Raw genomic sequence first — 17,258 nt, forward strand, 5'->3', positions numbered from 1 at the left:
AATGGCATTAAAACGATAAAAAAACGATGCTGCAGTTAATCCATAGGTTCATCCAATGTATCTGTGTCCTCTTTGAAATTATTTCTGATAATCCATAAGCAATAAAACTGCTTTTTCGTTTCCAAATGCCAGAGCTAGAAATAGCTTCACTCTGCTGCACATTTACATGCGCGCAGCCCCCACCTTTTCTCTTCACAATGTGTGTGTGTGGGAGCCTCCCCCTTCGATTCTATTGGCTTTAACGATCAGAAAGAGGTGTCAACCATCAAAATCGAGCAAGGGGGGCCAGAGATATGGGAAAAAAACCATTTTCACCCAAATCACCTCAAAGGTGGGGTGGTTTTGGCTAAACCTCTCTAAAAAGGTCAAATGTCACTTGTTTTGCATCAATCTTGATACAGGGTACTTATTATATGTTGTACTTTGGATTCCTAAAGCTTTTAGTCTACTAACCCATCATCCAAGGGTAGTTTTCACTATCTGTAAAAAATAATTTTTGGACGGACACTATAATTTACAGTTTTTTACTATGTAAAATCTGAATTTTCTTTAAAATAAAAAACATTTATATTGATTCTGACACTTCTACATCCAACTCACATATGTAACCTTGCTTTGATAAAAGAAATTATTCATATAACCCTTTTAGAAGTTAAGTTGTAGTCATTTGTTTTGGGCATGTCATTTTCGAGCCTGAAACATGAAAAACAGGCTTGGTGCTTAACAGGTTAACAGAGACGTGTGTTCATGATTTACACGTCAGGAGGGCAAAGGAAGTCAAAGGTGGATTTGCAAATGGTTAATGACGGGGGGGTTTGATGGTTTAATGATGGGGGGGTGTAGGACCAGTTTCTTTTCATGAATATATATAAGAACAGCCAACAGGTCGAGTGCCACATGTCTGTATATTTTGTAATGTTTGGGTTTTTCTTGTTAATATAAGAACTAAAAGGACAAAAGTGAAAATCTCTGTCTTTTGCTTTTTTAAATTATAAATATATATTTAAATTATTTTTCTGAAACAAGTTATTTGCCAGAAGGGTTAAAGGTGGATTGTTAAATGAATAAGGACTTGTTAATGAATCATTTATCAGTTTCTCTTAAAGGAAATCACACAGACGTCAGCAGTCTGCTTCAGGACGTCCTTCTGAAATGTCACATGCATGCACCCTTGATGTGGACCGTGTGCTTGATGCTAATTATTTGATTTAGGGCAGGGGTCGGCAACCTTTTTGATATGAAGTGCCATTAAAAAAAAAATTGTTATCAGCGTGCCGACGATCGTGAATTATCAACGTGTTGAAGAGCTTCCACAAACAACAACCAACATAATTGTTACATTCAAATGAAGTAGCCTACATTATTCAAGTTTACATTAACTTTGGATAATAACACGGGAGAAATGAGCGGAAGCGCTCTCTTTTCCTCTCTCCCCCTCTCTCTCTCTCCTGACAGCCTGTCAGTATCTCATGCAGCTCACTGATCCAGTAATGAGTGACAGTGAAGAATAAATATATTTATAACTAGTTCCAAAGGTAGATCAAATAGCTAAGTGTGTTAGGTCTAACTCTTGTGTGTTCTGCTCCGCTCACCGGTCCGTCACAGCGGGTGGAGCTGCAGGATTTCTGCTTCACACACGTTGCATACCGCTATTTTATTGTCTTTTTCGGACACCTTAAAATACTGCCAGACTGGTGAAGCGATTTTGGCGAGCTTGTTTTGCCGCACACAGAGAAAAGTGTCATGTATGTTACGTCTCGCGATCGGCCTTTTTGAGTGGGGCTGCGTTGCGTGCATGGCTTCCTTCTGCAGGTAACGGGGAGACGCGCTCTGGCGGCGGTCTCCCCGTTACCGAAAATACATTAAATAAAATAAATATTTTGTACACTTATTCCACTTATTCCTAGTGTGCCACTGGTTACGGTGCCGCGTGCCATTGGTGGCACGTGTGCCAGGGGTTGCCGACCCCTGATTTAGGGGATGGGGCTCAATCCTGATCAGAACTTAATTATTACTTTTAAATGATTAGTTAAGATAAGGTTTGAACATAAAGAGTGAGAGTCTGCTTAAGTTTTTTTGTTTCTTTGAGTATAATTCAGATTAGAGTCTGACCAATGCTAGTGTTTAGTTGGACTCAAGATTCATAGCAAGCTGAACTTTTTACAGTGTAAGAAAGAAGTCAAAGAATACATTTATTGAATCTTTGTCACTGCAGATCTTTGCGATGATGGATGCCAAGGCCAGTCAGGACTGCATCAAGGAGAGAGATGAAGGTAAAGTTGATCCATCATTGTGTTCAGGGGGTCAGTGAGAGCACCATAACAGGTTTCCAGCATTAAGGGAAACATAGGATAACTAGTGTATGAGCATCACTTTGAGTTCAGCTCTACTTCTTCTTGTGGGAGCTGCTGCATGCTGTGTTAGCATGAAAACATGTGTGTCTCCTGTTTGCCCACTGCAGCAGCTGAATCACCCCAATGTGATCAAATACCTGGACTCTTTCATTGAAGACAACGAGCTCAACATCGTTCTGGAGCTGGAGGATGCTGGAGATCTGTCCCAGATGATAAAGGTCAGATCACAGACTCACCTCAGATCAAACAAGAACAGTGACCCTAACGGACCGTCTACACAGCAGCGTTAAAAAAATCTTGGAGGTGGGCGTATCTGAAGCTTGAGGATTTTTTGCGAGCAAGGCACGAACAACCAATCACATGAATCTCCCGCCCGCGACATACGAAGCAAAAAAGCCCGAAGTAAACTGGATATAAACTCCCCAAACAGGCGAAAACCTACCACTGTCTCTGCCACCTCCCTCCATGCCTGGCTCCTCCGGTTTATATCCCGTTAGGTAAATAGGGACTGGTCATAAAGCACCGGGTGATTCCCTACCGCTAATTTCTCCTCCATTTTTTGGAATATGAGGAAATGACCTGCGGTATGTCTCTCCCAGCTTACACGCCGTTTGATTGGCTAGAGCTTGAACTGTCAGATTTGCGTACACGGGATTTGATTGGCTGACGCTTCCACCTCAGCCTCAAAAGTTGAACATTGTTCAACTTTGAATCCTGAAAATCCTGAAAATCTCCGCTCTGCTGCCCACAATGCAGTTCGGCGAAAAGTGAGGGAAAGTGACGTCACCCCATTCAAAGTGAATGGGCAGAAGCGTTTCAAGATTTTTTTAACGCTGCTGTGTAGACGGTCCGTAACTCAACTCATTTTACACGCAGCATCAAACGTACTTGTTAGATTTGATTACTAGTATTTTATCAAGATTCATTTTCATGATTCTACTAAAAATATGTGAGATGAGAGCAACACTTTGTTTTGGCCTGGTTCCCATATGCTACACATGGGCCCGTTCTCATTTCATCAAATTCCCCTCCTCGACTCCCCTCCTCGAGACTTAGTCCCGCCCACAGGAGATGCGAGCGGAGGAGCCGAGGAGGGGAACCGAGGAGAGAGGAGTCGAGGAGAGAGGAGGGGAAGCAGCAGGCGGTTAGAGAAATGAGAACTCCTCTCCTCTGAGCGGTCATTTTAAAGAGACGTCCATTAATGATGACAGGAGGCACAGCAGCCCTCTGTCTGATGGACAGATGTGTTCATGACCACTTATATATTTACTTTGAATTCATTCACAGTGCGGTATAATGAGACAATAACAGGCTACAGATGCGGACATACACACAGACACACACACACACACACACACACACACACACACACACACACACACACACACAACACACACACACACACACACACACACACACACACACACATATATGTATATATTTATATAAATATATACAATTTCAGAATCAAACAGAGCACTCTCATAATAACGTAACACTATCAGAGACTGGATATATCCCCCCCCCCCCCCCCCTCTCTGGTCGCTACAATGAGGGAAATAAATGACGGGCCAAAAGTTTTATTTACAAGTATTACAAGTAAGCAGAGGACACCAAACCAACTGAGACCTGTCTGTCCTCTGCATCTACGCACACACTGTACCACACACACCTACACCACACACACGCACCTACAGCTCCTAAAGCATATCATCAGGATACAGCCATTGTGTATTTTATTATGTGAAGCACTAAATGATTTTAGAAAAATATCGACTTTGTTTGTAGATATCTACTAAACTAAAGCAAATCAAGAGAGTAGGCCTGTTATACTGAGTGATATATATTATACACACTGCTCTGCTTTCTGCACGGACCTCACAGCTGTTCTCACTGTAAACATCGCGTCGCGACGAAAGCAGTTAATAAAATAATATCCAGGGGATGCATGCAGAGCTGTCATTGGCTGAGATCAGTCCGGCCGTGCGTCTCGACTCTTTGAAACATCTCTGTTGCCGGAAATGCATCCGCGGAGGACCGTGGAGGACCCATCAGTGTATCCTCGGTTATAGCTCCTCCAGAGAGCCTCCTCGACGCTCGATGCTCGGTCCTCGAAGTGCATTTCGAGAAATGAGATGTCCTTCAACATGGCGCGCTAAAATTCATTTCCGGGTCACGGAGTCGAGGAGGGACATTTGATGAAATGAGAACGGGCCATAGCATCTTCAAGTCTATATATCAATATTCCAATTACTTGTATATAATAATAATAATAATACATTTATTTTATATAGGCGCCTTTCAAGGCTCTCAAGGTCGCCGTACAAATACATAAAAAACAAGATACACAATAGATAACACCAGCATAAGAAACATATATATATAGACTAGTCTTGCACTATTTCTATTATATTCTATATTATGTGTACTACTTGCACTATTGTATCTGTTTTATTGTGTTGCTCTGTTGGAGGAGTCTGTGACCTAAGAGAACTGTAGCTATGCACACATGCAGTGGCGGCTGGTGGAAAATATTTTAGGTGGGGCTGTGGAAATGGTGATCAGACAATACTAGAGGGGTCCGGGGGGATGCTCCCCCGGTAATTTTTTTTGAGAAAAGACCCCTTAAATCATGACTTCTGGTGATGTTAGAGGGGGGGGAGAAGGACAATTTGAGGCTTAAAAATATGAGAAGACTGATCAATACCTCCATAACTTCAGTGTGGTTAGCTATGAATCTTCCAAAACTTCCAAACACCTTGTCCTGGACATAGTTTCTACAGCATAAACTGTGCAACAGTACAGTAGGCCCACACAAACTGCAGAACACCGGGGCTTTGGGAACACTGATTTAATTCCCATTTAACCTGTTAAGGGGCTTTTTTCCCCCGTTTTTTTTTCTCAGGGCTTCTTAAAATGTAATAAACTATTAATGTGTCCTACTCAGAGGAAACGCATCTAACTGATGATATGAACCATGTTTACCGAAACAAAACACAAGTCTCACAAGAAGCGTCTAAATGAGCCCTGAGCGAAAAAATGCTAACGCACTCTAGGTATAAATCAATCGATATACTTATCGGATATGCACAAACAAGCTTACAAGCTGAGATTCCACATATGCTAGAAATATAAGTATCATCATTGAGCGATCAGAACTCGTGACAGGGGAAGCAAATACAGACATCACACGACGTAGCTTTAGGTAGCAAAACATGGAGATATGCTCACCTTTTGCAGAATAACAATTCTGATCAAAAACGAGAAAAACGCAGCTGAAGGTTAATCCATAGGTTCATCCAATGTGTCTGTCACTTTGAAAAATGATTGATGATCCATAATTCCATTTTTATGTCAAAAACGGAGTTTTCATTAGCTGCTAATGCTTCCAGAGTGTATGACAGCTTCCTGTTTTGTCTCCTTGGATAAGAGTCCAAACAACTCACAGACTGCACCGGGCGCTCACGTAGGAGCCCTGTGACCATCATATTTGACGACGCTGATTGGCTGAAATTATGTTTTCGCGGCATAGTTTACACGTTACAGATAGCAACAGTCAGCTGCTAGTGGCTGCTGCTGCACTGGTTGTGGGCTCCTCTCTTAGCGCCCAGACGAGAGAAGGTACACGGGCAAGGCCAGCAGGAAACATGTGACTTATCAGTAACTTTAGACATCATAACACTATTTTAAACGAGATGTTATTGTAGATTATACATTTTACTGATACCAATTATATAATATTTACCTTGTTTATTAAAAATAAAAATAAAAATATATATTTTTTTTAAATATATATATATATATTTTTTAATATGGGAAGAGGTGGGGCGGCGCCCATAGCACCCCTATGGACCGGCCGCCACTGCACACATGACAATAAAAGCCTTGAATCTTGAATCTAGCATTGTCACTTTCTATGGACTAACATTGCTTCCTTTTTATCTTTAAAGGGCCCATGTCATGGCCATTTCCACTGATCATAATTACATTGTTGAGGTATACTAAAATAGATTTATACTGTGCAATTTTCCAAACTCACATTGGTTTCGCATACAGCATCTCTGTCAAGCATGTGTATTCAGCAGTATTCACTTTCTCCACTAAACGACTCGTTGGAGCTCTTGCCCCCCCCTCCCTGTGAGCCTAGTGTGCTCCGATTGGTCAGCTCGGCCACTCGTTCTGATTAGTCAACCACCAGAGAGGCTGCGCCCATGTCAGTGCTTTTCCCGGCTGCTCTCAGCGTAACATCAGTCTTATCATGGCGTCGGTACAGCGGTATATTTTATATACATATATATTTTTAACTGTTGTTATCGAAGAGTGTGACGGCCCCAGGGCCTTTGTCTTACGATGGGGTGGAGCTGAAGAGGCTAATCAGCACGATCACGGACACCTCCGGACACTACGGCCCCAGTCTCTCTCCAAAGCGGCTGCAGGAAGACTAACTCTGCGATCCTCTCAACCACCTGTCTCTGCATTTACCACAATAAATGTGCCGTGGTTTTGTAAACTCGTGTATGTCTCCTTGTCTTTCCGTTGTGGCCTACGAGCCGCTCATAACAAAGAGTAAGTTATTTTTACCCGTTATAAACTACTACTGTTTGATGAGAAATCAAATCATGGTTTGCTATATATGAATTCAGGGAAGAAAGGATAGGCCTACTAAGTATTTCCATTAAACTTTATTTTTAGAAATGTACAAAATGAACATAAATATACATATATACATATGTATATCATCCATTCCTCCTCCTCTTGCCTGCGCACAGCCGGTGCGGTGCGGTGCCTTTTAGCAAGAGGCCTCAGTAGTAGTAGAATCCCTTCCCCGTCATGGATTGTCCGCCAGGATCTGGCTGGACGAAATCAAATGCAAATCACAAAATATTAGAGAAACTTAGTTGTTTTTAGATTCGTTAGTAGTAGTTGTGTAATGAACAGCTTGCCTGCTAATATGCTAACCTAGCTTTGTTTACCTTGGTAGCTAACACGATATGAACGTTAGCTTGGAGGAAAGGCAACTATAATGCAGTGTAATAAAACTACTATGAACAAAAGCTAGTGGTTCATATTAGGCTAGCAATAACGTGTTTATAATTGCAATCGTATACGGGTATTCTGCTACCATACAATGTAACTTGCATGAATACATTGTTTTGCGCTAGCATACAGCTAGCCTCGTTAGCTACATGCAGTATATGTACGGTCACAATGTACGGTAAACCGGAGTATACTGTATGAGTATTCCGTGTGTGTGACTGCAGACATTCTCCTGCCATGACAAACATGTAAGGCCATCTGCTGACATTGTAGTTGATATATTTAAACGCTAGCAACGTAGCATCACAAAAATGTTTTTCTGACCAAAACTAGCTCTAGCTCCGTGTGTTAGATCGCTACGCCAGCTATAATGTAATTACGTTTCGCGACTGACCGGCAAATCACCCGCAGTATACTGTCAATAGGTATTTTGTGTGTGAATGCAGACATTCTCCTGCTATGAGATACATGTATGCAAGGCCATCTGCTGATATTAGAGTTGATATATGGAAACTCTAGCAACTTAGTTAGCACAGTTAGCACTGTGTCAATGGCTTAGCAGTCCAACACAGTTTACACATTTAAACAGTCTTGTTTGATAAATACACAAATAACAATGCAAACTTACAGGTTGTATACCCAGATCTTCCCCTGCTCCAAACGGTCCAAACAAGCTGTGCATATCCGGCCTCAAACTGGGCAATGTTTTGGAAGCTTTCGTCTGTGAAATGCCGGTTCTTCGAACCTCTGGAGGAGGAACACGCCGCTGCTGGTGTGGCCATAGCTCTTCGGGATTGGTCCATTTCGTTCCGGGTACCGCATGACATCATGCGGTACCCGGAAGAATCAAATGGGCAGTGACGTATCTCCAACGAGGCGTTTTGGGGAGGTATTTTCTGTGTTAGAGTTTTACTCGCTACAGGGTGTACTTTGAGGGTTTTGACTCTGCACACCGTTTACATGCATAAAAACCTTCATAACACACAAGGGGACGGGTAATAACCGGAAAAGCATGACATGGGAGCTTTAAAGTACTTCAAGAAGAAGAGGCGCCTCATCCCAGAGAGAACTATCTGGAAGTATTTTGTGCAGCTCTGCAGCGCCCTGGAGCACATGCACTCACGCAGAGTAATGCACCGTGGTAAGCAGCTCCTGACCCATTTACTCACCCTCGTCACATTTCATAAAAGAGTGGTGCAGGAATGAGTCTTCCAACCCGTAAAGGAGGTAGCATTTGAACACTTCTGGTTGAAGGACGGCCTCACCTTAGTATGTTTCTGACAGGATAAGAAACCAACACCACTATTTGTGGTTCTTTAATTGCACTTGCATTGATCTCCTTTGTTACGCTGCCCCCTGGTGGAGAGCCTTAGACACTGAGGGGTCAGACTTATATTTGCCGCAATAAATGTACAAGCTGCTCGAATGAAAGCCATCAGAAAACCTCATTATGGATCATCAGCAATTGCATATTGGTATCAGCGGCAAAAACTTGATCTATTTATTCGTACTTTTGTTCTTATTGTACAATCAATATTTAAACACAGGAAGGAATGTGTACTTGACATAGTGTACATTTCTCTACAGCCTGCAATGATTTTATAAGCTTTGCCGTTACATTTCAATGTGTGTGTGTGTGTGTGTGTGTGTGTGTGTGTGTGTGTGTGTGTGTGTGTGTGTGTGTGTGTGTGTGTGTGTGTGTGTGTGTGTGTGTGTGTGTGTGTGTGTGTGTGTGTGTGTGTGTGTGTGTGTGTGTGTGTGTGTGTGTGTGTGTGTCAGATATAAAGCCAGCCAACGTGTTCATCACAGCCACAGGTGAGGTGAAGCTGGGTGACCTGGGATTAGGACGCTTCTTCAGCTCCAAAACCACGGCGGCACACTCCTTAGGTAAGGAACAGACAGAACATGTAAATACAGAACATGCATACATACATATTCATATACATGGATTCGATACACAGAATACATTTAAAAAACAGCATTAAATCTGTGTGTGGGCTGTCTTTCATTTTGACACACAGAACAATGGGGGCTATCCACCCTTATCCACAATGTAAAGCAATTCACACAGCCTCTTCCCTCTTCTCTCTGTGAGGAGCAGCAGGTTCAGCTTTCAGAACAAAGTAACACAAAACAAAAATGGCATTCATTTTTTTAAATGTGTAGTAATAGATTTATTTATTTTCTTCTCAAGAGAGTACCAGAATGTGTATTTTATGTTAGTATTTCAAAAAATCTCCTGTGGGAGAATCCCCCCAGACCCCCCTGCAGGGGTTGGGTTTTCAGCATGTCAACTCTTTCACCTGTGGGGAAATTGCAGGAATGGCTCCAGGTCGCCCTTTTTATTTACTACAAGACAAATATGCCTTTTTATAATTTCATACAGTTCAATTTGGATTGAGACAAGGAAATAATCTAAACCTCACGCGTGGCGTTTCACTATCAAGGGGGGCGATATAGCGTGTATGTAATTACATTGCAAATACTGATTTGAGCCCCACCACGGACTGGGACTACAAGTCAGCCCGGGACTCTCAACCGGCCCACTTCGGTACCGCCGGATTGTACGGTTATGAATGCACAATAAGTTAGTTATGATGTAGTTAAAATAATATTGGATGATAGTCATTTATTTTTTGTGTTTTGGACTGAAATAAATCATGGGTCAAAATGTACCCGTGAACACCATGAACGGTAACAGCTTTCGAACACAACACAAGGGTTAGAGAAAGCATGAGACGGAGATTTTCACTTTTGTCCTCTTAGTTCTTTTATTAACAAGATTAAAAAATATACAGACGTGTAAATGTGGCACTCGACCTGTTAGCTTTTCTTTTTTATGACTTCTCTTTTGATTTGTTTTGTTGCATTATTCAAACTTTCATTTATGCATTCAACACATTTAGACTTAGTTACAAATTAAAAACCTTTAGAATCAAATATCTCCAATGAAAGAAGCTCTGGTGCTTTCTCTCTAAAGACTCACTTTACAAGAGAAACAACACACAAATACATCAATATCCATATTCAACACATTTTTAAATCATGAACACACGTCTCTGTTAAACACATACAAGACTACAAATACAATTGAACAGAGTAAAAGGCACTCAGAGTATAAGACTATATGTTTTAAATGATTATATGATCATTTAACACGACACAGAACAACACGTGAGAAGATGTTAAAGCACATCCCATCATGTTTGATTGACAGCTGATCTCTGTGCAGTGAAGACATGAGCAATCAGCTCTCAGCAACAATGATGGACACACGGTGAGTTTAAGAAGTAGAAGAGTTCCTCAAATGACTTCAGGCTATTTCAGTTTACAAAACTCAGCTGTGTCTTCATAATTATAAAGCCAAACTCCAGCATGTAGCCGCTGAGTGAATGTGGTCTGCACTCTGTGGAGGAGAGTCATGGTTTCAGAGACGATGCTGTAGAAGGACAGAACACCTGCTCTGTGATCCAGGTACACTCCTACTCTGGAGGACAGAGGACCTGAGACGGGAGTGTCAATACTGTCTTATCACCAACAAACCGCCTGTCTGATGGTCCTCTATTCCGCTACGAGTCACCAAGTCATCCACAAGGTGATGACATGTTGTGGTTATTAATACAAAATAAAGAAAATACAATGAAGCTACTGAGAATTTCGCTCCGTGTTCATGTCGGGTGACTTTTGGGACAAACCGGCTACCGTACCGGATGTTACGTTTCGTTCGTTTTTTCGTTTTGTTCAATTTTATTAGTATTTATCAAATAAATCCTAAAAACGGAGGAGCGATAATCGCATTTACATTTACTGACTAACATTTGTATCATCTGTTGTAGACCCAAGGAAATAAAATAAAAGAAGAACTCATTCTCAAAAACGATAAATGCCATTCTTAAAATGTGTAAACGAACAATAGTTTGATTAATATTGTTGAGAGAATAAAAAGAGATATGTTATCTATCAAAACCCAGTTAAATTAACATTCATTGGATTGACCACTTTGTTGTTCAGATATATCACATATTTGTAACTGAATGATACATTAATTGAAACAAAACACAGTATAGACTGAGGGGTGAGTCTCGTGAGTTTCATGTGTTTTCTTCACTCCGCTGGGAAACTGCTCTCATGTCAAGAAGCATCAGATCAGTGCATGCGCTGCATCGCCCAATCAGTGAGCGATACACAGTAAGGGGGCGGGGCGAGTATCTGAGGATTTCCCCGGAGGATGGTCTGGTGGTTCCTCCATTATCGCTCCTCGATCCTCGCTCCTCGCTCCTCGCTCCTCGCTCCTCGCTCCTCGCTCCTCCGGCACAAATAAGGGCAATAGAGAGGCGAAGTCCCTCCCTTTCCGGGGGACCACCATGGGACCTTATTTCTGAAAAAGTATGTATTGAAGTCAATGGAGAGAGAAAGATTATCTTTCGATCCCGTTTGAATTGTGCCACGAATTACACATATGATGTTTGTCAATTTAAAAGATAATTTTGCAAGTCAAAAAAATAAAAATGTGTCGTAAAACTGTGAAGTAACACTTTTTTTTGTGTGAAACCACTCAATGAACTACATCTCCCGTCTCGCACCACACACCAAGACGGCCGTCACGTTGGCACATTTCACTCCTTTCTTTCAGAATGAGGCGGAAAGTATTAAAAGAGGTGAAAATCACTACAAGTCTGGGCATGTTGAGAGCTGTACATACACACAAGGGGAGTTAGTCGGTTCCTAAGAGCCAGCATGCGGGACCGGGACTCTGGGATTTGTAGTCTTTCTAGTATTTTTCATAGTCTTATATTTCAACAGTTTTACGACAAACTGTGACTTTTTTGACATGGAAATGATTTTTTAAGATTGACAAACATCATGTGTGTAATTCGTGGCACAATTAAAACAGGATCGAGAGATAATCTTTCTCTCCACATTGACTTCAATACATAATTTTTCCGAAATAAGGTCCCATGGGGCGGAAGTAGATGGGCGGGACTTCGCCTCTCTATAGGACGCTACTCAAGATGGCGCAGACAAATCAACTTCTGGTGATACCGAGACCGAGGAGCGAGGAAATTAAAAATAAGAGAAGTGAGAAGCAGCCCCAGTCACTCGTCCATATCTTGCCAGGTATAAACATGTTGGTGACATCAAGTAACAACTAAGGAATCATATAATTCATAAATTGTCAAAATATTGATTTTATGTTGGGAGGAAATTATGATGAATCATCTGTCCACTAATGTGGACGTCATGCATCACTGGCTATATTTCAACTACAATTCATACTTTTACTGCTACTGTTGTTCTTGAAAATACTTCATCTGCAATATCTTTTTGGGCCGTAAATCAATATACTTATGTTATTATAATGTAATTATGTAATGAATGTAACGATGCTGCATGCACACGAAGAACCAAGTACATCTGCATGCAGTGTCTCGTGGCCTTGTGCCCTGGGTGCTTTGCCAATTACCATAGTAGATAGCATCCCCAATGAAGGATCTTGTTGTGTCACAGTTATCAGTTCTTAAAAGTTCATAGCTATAACAGAGACTGTAACGGAGAGTCTACATGCCAGCGGTGTGTGGAGGTTACTCTTTCCATGTGTTCTATACAGGAAAGTGAAATAGAGTATTCCTAAATGGTGTTTTGGATATGTATGCAGATTTTCTTTATATTTACATATATCATTTTAAGTTTGCACATCTTTATTTATCATTTTATCAATATTTGTGTTAAATACAAATTTCTTCAGTTCAAACATAAACGCATACTGTCCACATATTGTTGTTCATGCCCCCAGAGCAATAAAAACACTTGGTAAAACAAATCCTGACTGAGGTTGTCATTATTCGTGCATGAAAGGGTTAAGTTCCTTTACATACACACACACACACACACACACACACACACACACGCACACACACACACACACACACAAACACACACACACACACACACACACACACACACACACACACACCTGCTGTCTTTCTGCTGACACAATCTCGATCTCATACCTGAGTTCTGTTGTGTTGTCACACACACACACACACACACACACACACACACACACACACACACACACACACACACACACACACACACACACACACACACACACACACACACACACACCACGCTTTATACTCTTACATTAGACTCAAAACAAACCCACAGAAGAACAGAAGCTCAATGTTCCCTGTGTGACTTTAAGGTTTCCAACGTGACGCAGGAGTTCCTTCCTGTTCCGGTCGGACCGGTCTGACATCAAACTGCTGCTGCTGGAGAAACGGCTCACCAGCCTCAGGCTCCATTATTGATCTTAGCAAGAGATGCCTTTTTCAGATTGTACAAGTTCACCTTTTTCAGCTCTGGTTTCATCTGATTTTTCTTAATCCTACAAATAAATAAAATATATATAAAAACATGAAAATATCTTGTTTCAGAAAAATAATTTATATATTTATAATTAAAAAAAGCGAAAGACAGAGATTTTCACTTTTGTCCTTTTAGTTATTTTATTAACAAGAAAAACCCCAACATTACAAAATATACAGACATGTGGCACTCGACCTGTTGGCTTTTCTTTATTATGACTTTTCTTTTGATTTGTTTTGTTGCATTATTCAAACTTTCATTTATGCATTCAACACATTTAGACTTAGTTACAAATTAAAAACCTTTAGAATCAAATATCTCCAATGAAAGAAGCTCTGGTGCTTTCTCTCTAAAGACTCACTTTACAAGAGAAACAACACACAAATACATCAATATCCATATTCAACACATTTTTAAATCATGAACACACGTCTCTGTTAAACACATACAAGACTACAAATACAATTGAACAGAGTAAAAGGCAATCAGAGTATAAGACTATATGTTTTAAATGATTATATGATCATTTAACACGACACAGAACAACTCGTGAGAAGATGTTAAAGCACATCCCATAATGTTTGATTGACAGCTGATCTCTGTGCAGTGAAGACATGAGCAATCAGCTCTCAGCAACAATGATGGACACACGGTGAGTTTAAGAAGTAGAAGAGTTCCTCAAATGACTTCAAGCTATTTCAGTTTACAAAACTCAGCTGTGGCTCCATGATTACAAAGCCGAACTCCAGCATGTAGCGGCTGAGTGAATGTGGTCTGCACTCTGTGGAGGAGAGTCATGGTTTCAGAGATGATGCTGTAGAAGGACAGAACACCTGCTCTGTGATCCAGGTACACTCCTACTCTGGAGGACGTAGGACCTGAGACGGGAGTGATGATACTGTTGTAACGAAATGAATAACTGTTTGGGTTACACTCTAAGGACCAAGATTTGTCATTGAGTCCAAATACACATTCATTCCCCCCCCCTGCTCTGCTGATATTCTTGTATGCGACTGCTACAAAAACTCTTCCCCCTCTCCACTCCACCTCCCAGTAACAACGTCCAGTCAGACTCTCTCTACTCAGGACCTGACAACATCCAGTGAATCTGTCTGGGTGACTAGGATAAGACTGTTGTTGTTGCATGATTGTTGCTTTTCTGCTCCCCTCAGATAATACCAGCCATGTGTTTGCTGTGTTTGGATCCAGAGTGACTTCCTGTGAATATTGTAAGAACCCAGCTCTGGTGGTGGGCTCTGCTGCTGACAGTAAAACATCCACTTCAGTCGATGAGACCTTTGTCCATTCCTCTCTCAGGACGTCCTGTAGTTTGTCTCTGACTGCTGACAGGGCCGCCGTCACGTCCTCAAAGTAGCTCAGAGGACGGATGTTGATGCTGGATGAGTGTGTAGGTTCACTGAGGGCTGACAGTGAGGGGTAGCTGTGCAGAAACTGGTTGTGATCCTCTGTGTGAGACAGCAGCTTCAGCTCAGCGTCTCTCCTCTTCAGCTCAGAGATCTCCTGCTCCAGCTTCTCCTGAAGCTCTTTGACTCGACTCACTTCTCTCTTCTGCTGGGATCTAACCTGCTGCTTCACATCAGAGCTTCTTTTCTCCATGAGACGGATCAGCTCAGTGAACATCTTCTCACTGTCCTCCACTGCTTTATCAGCAGAGCCATTGACGGCCTCCACCTCCTGCTGAAGCAGCTTCACCTCCTTCTCTCCGTCCTGGATTCTCTGCTGGATGTTTAGTCGACTCCCCTCCAGCTCTCTCTGCCTCTCAGTCCTCTCTGCTGCAGCTGACACTGTGTCGTGGCCTTTGTGTTCGTCCACAGTGCAGAGAGAACAGATACACTGCTGATCAGTGCGGCAGAACAGCTTCATCACCTCGTCGTGACGAGAGCAGATGTTCTCCTGGAGCTTCTTGGAGGGCTCCACCAGCTTGTGTTTCTTTAATTGAGCTACGTCATAATGAGGCTGGAGGTGTTTCTCACAGTAAGATACAAGACACACGAGGCAGGACTTACAGGCTCTCAGTTTCCTCCCAGTGCAGACATCACAGGCCACATCTTCAGCTCCAGCATAGCAGTGATCAGCAGGAGCAGCTTGGAGTCCAGTCTTCTTCAGCTCCTCCACTAAAGCTGCTAACATGGTGTTTTTCAGCAGGACGGGCCTCGGTCTGAAGCTCTGCCTACACTGAGGGCAGCTGTGGATTAGCTCTCCATCCCAGTGGTGTTTAATACACTTCATGCAGTAGCTGTGTCCACAGGGAAGAGTCACCGGATCCTTCAGTAGATCCAGACAGATGGAACAAGAGAAGGTTTCCCGGTCCAGCTGAACTCCTTTCTGCGCCATTTCACCTCTCAGTAGCAGCGAGTGTCTGAGTTTCACTTCCTGAGAGCTGAAACTATGTGAGCTGTGATCTGAACAGGATGTGTGTGTGCAGTGAATGTGGCCTATCAGCTCTTGTGCTTTACCCACATGTTGGTTACACCCATCCTCCTCAGTGTGGATCTGAAGGGGAGGAACCAGGAAGTACAGAGTGGAGCTGGCTGTGGCCGTTTCTCAATGTCGAGTATACCTGCTGCAGAGCCACTATTTCAAGTATACTACGTCATCGAGTGGCGCCGAAGGACTGTGTAAATGCATGCTAAATGCCCAGCATTCGGCGCCACTCGTTGACGTAGTATACTTGAAATAGTGGCTCTGCAGCAGGTTTACTCGACATTGAGAAACGGCCTGTGTTTGAGAGCAGGAAGAAGAGGGAGGGCTTATCAAACTCTGAACTGTTTCCTCATTTACAAACGGAGCCTCGCTCACAACCTGCTCTACAGTTGAAAACAGTCTTCAGCTGTAAAATATGTGTTTTAAATTCAGGCTTTTGTAGCACACAGCTCCACACTCATTTTTTATTTGTATTTAGCCTTTATTTATACAGGTGTAAAATCTCATTGAGACACAAGGTCTCATTTCCAAGAGAGACCTGTCAGTGGTAACACTACCACACAAAGTTACAGACAGACAGGACACTAAACACAGAGGCAACACTAAATTACAACACAGTAAAAAAAGTAGTCATTGAAATCCATATAAAGTATTCAGATATAGCAGGTGCAAACACCCACAGTTGATTTCTCCAGCTTTTTTAAAATTAGTTTAAAATCTGTGATGGGTATCAAACTGGTCAGCTTAAGTTCCTGCTGAAGTGTGTTCCAGGTCGAGGGGGCAGAGTATGATATGGCTTTTTTCCCAAGCACTGTGCGAACTGAGGGGACGGACAGAGTGATGTAATTTTGAGATCGTAGGCTATAGCTGTACTGTTTGTGTGATATGTAAGTGGATATGTAGAGGGGCAGCAGTCCAAGCATAGCGGTATAGATGAGTTTGTACCAGTGCAGTGATCTGCGCATTGATAATGATGTCCAGTTGACTAAAGAGTACAGCGTGCAATGGTGTGTGAGGGGTTTACAGTTGGTTATGAACCTCAGAGCCCCA

The 17,258-nt window shown here is 42.2% G+C and overlaps 2 protein-coding genes across 2 annotated transcripts; one reads left to right on the plus strand and one right to left on the minus strand.

Annotated features, from left to right (window-relative positions):
* The first annotated feature begins 2,184 nt into the window (after positions 1-2,184).
* Positions 2,185-13,007, plus strand: LOC117478771 (serine/threonine-protein kinase Nek6-like). Its single transcript, XM_034125674.1, has 5 exons — positions 2,185-2,273; positions 2,462-2,572; positions 8,424-8,532; positions 9,171-9,278; positions 13,000-13,007. Exons 1-5 carry the CDS (start codon positions 2,232-2,234, stop codon positions 13,005-13,007), a joined length of 378 nt encoding a protein of 125 aa, XP_033981565.1. The 5' UTR covers positions 2,185-2,231.
* An 877-nt stretch (positions 13,008-13,884) lies between these two features.
* Positions 13,885-16,118, minus strand: LOC117478924 (tripartite motif-containing protein 16-like). Its single transcript, XM_034125886.1, has one exon. It carries the CDS (start codon positions 16,116-16,118, stop codon positions 14,457-14,459), a length of 1,662 nt encoding a protein of 553 aa, XP_033981777.1. The 3' UTR covers positions 13,885-14,456.
* Between the last annotated feature and the right edge of the window lie 1,140 nt (positions 16,119-17,258).

This window comes from Trematomus bernacchii, unplaced genomic scaffold, assembly GCF_902827165.1.
Source record: "Trematomus bernacchii unplaced genomic scaffold, fTreBer1.1, whole genome shotgun sequence".
NCBI classification, from domain to species: Eukaryota; Metazoa; Chordata; class Actinopteri; order Perciformes; family Nototheniidae; genus Trematomus; species Trematomus bernacchii.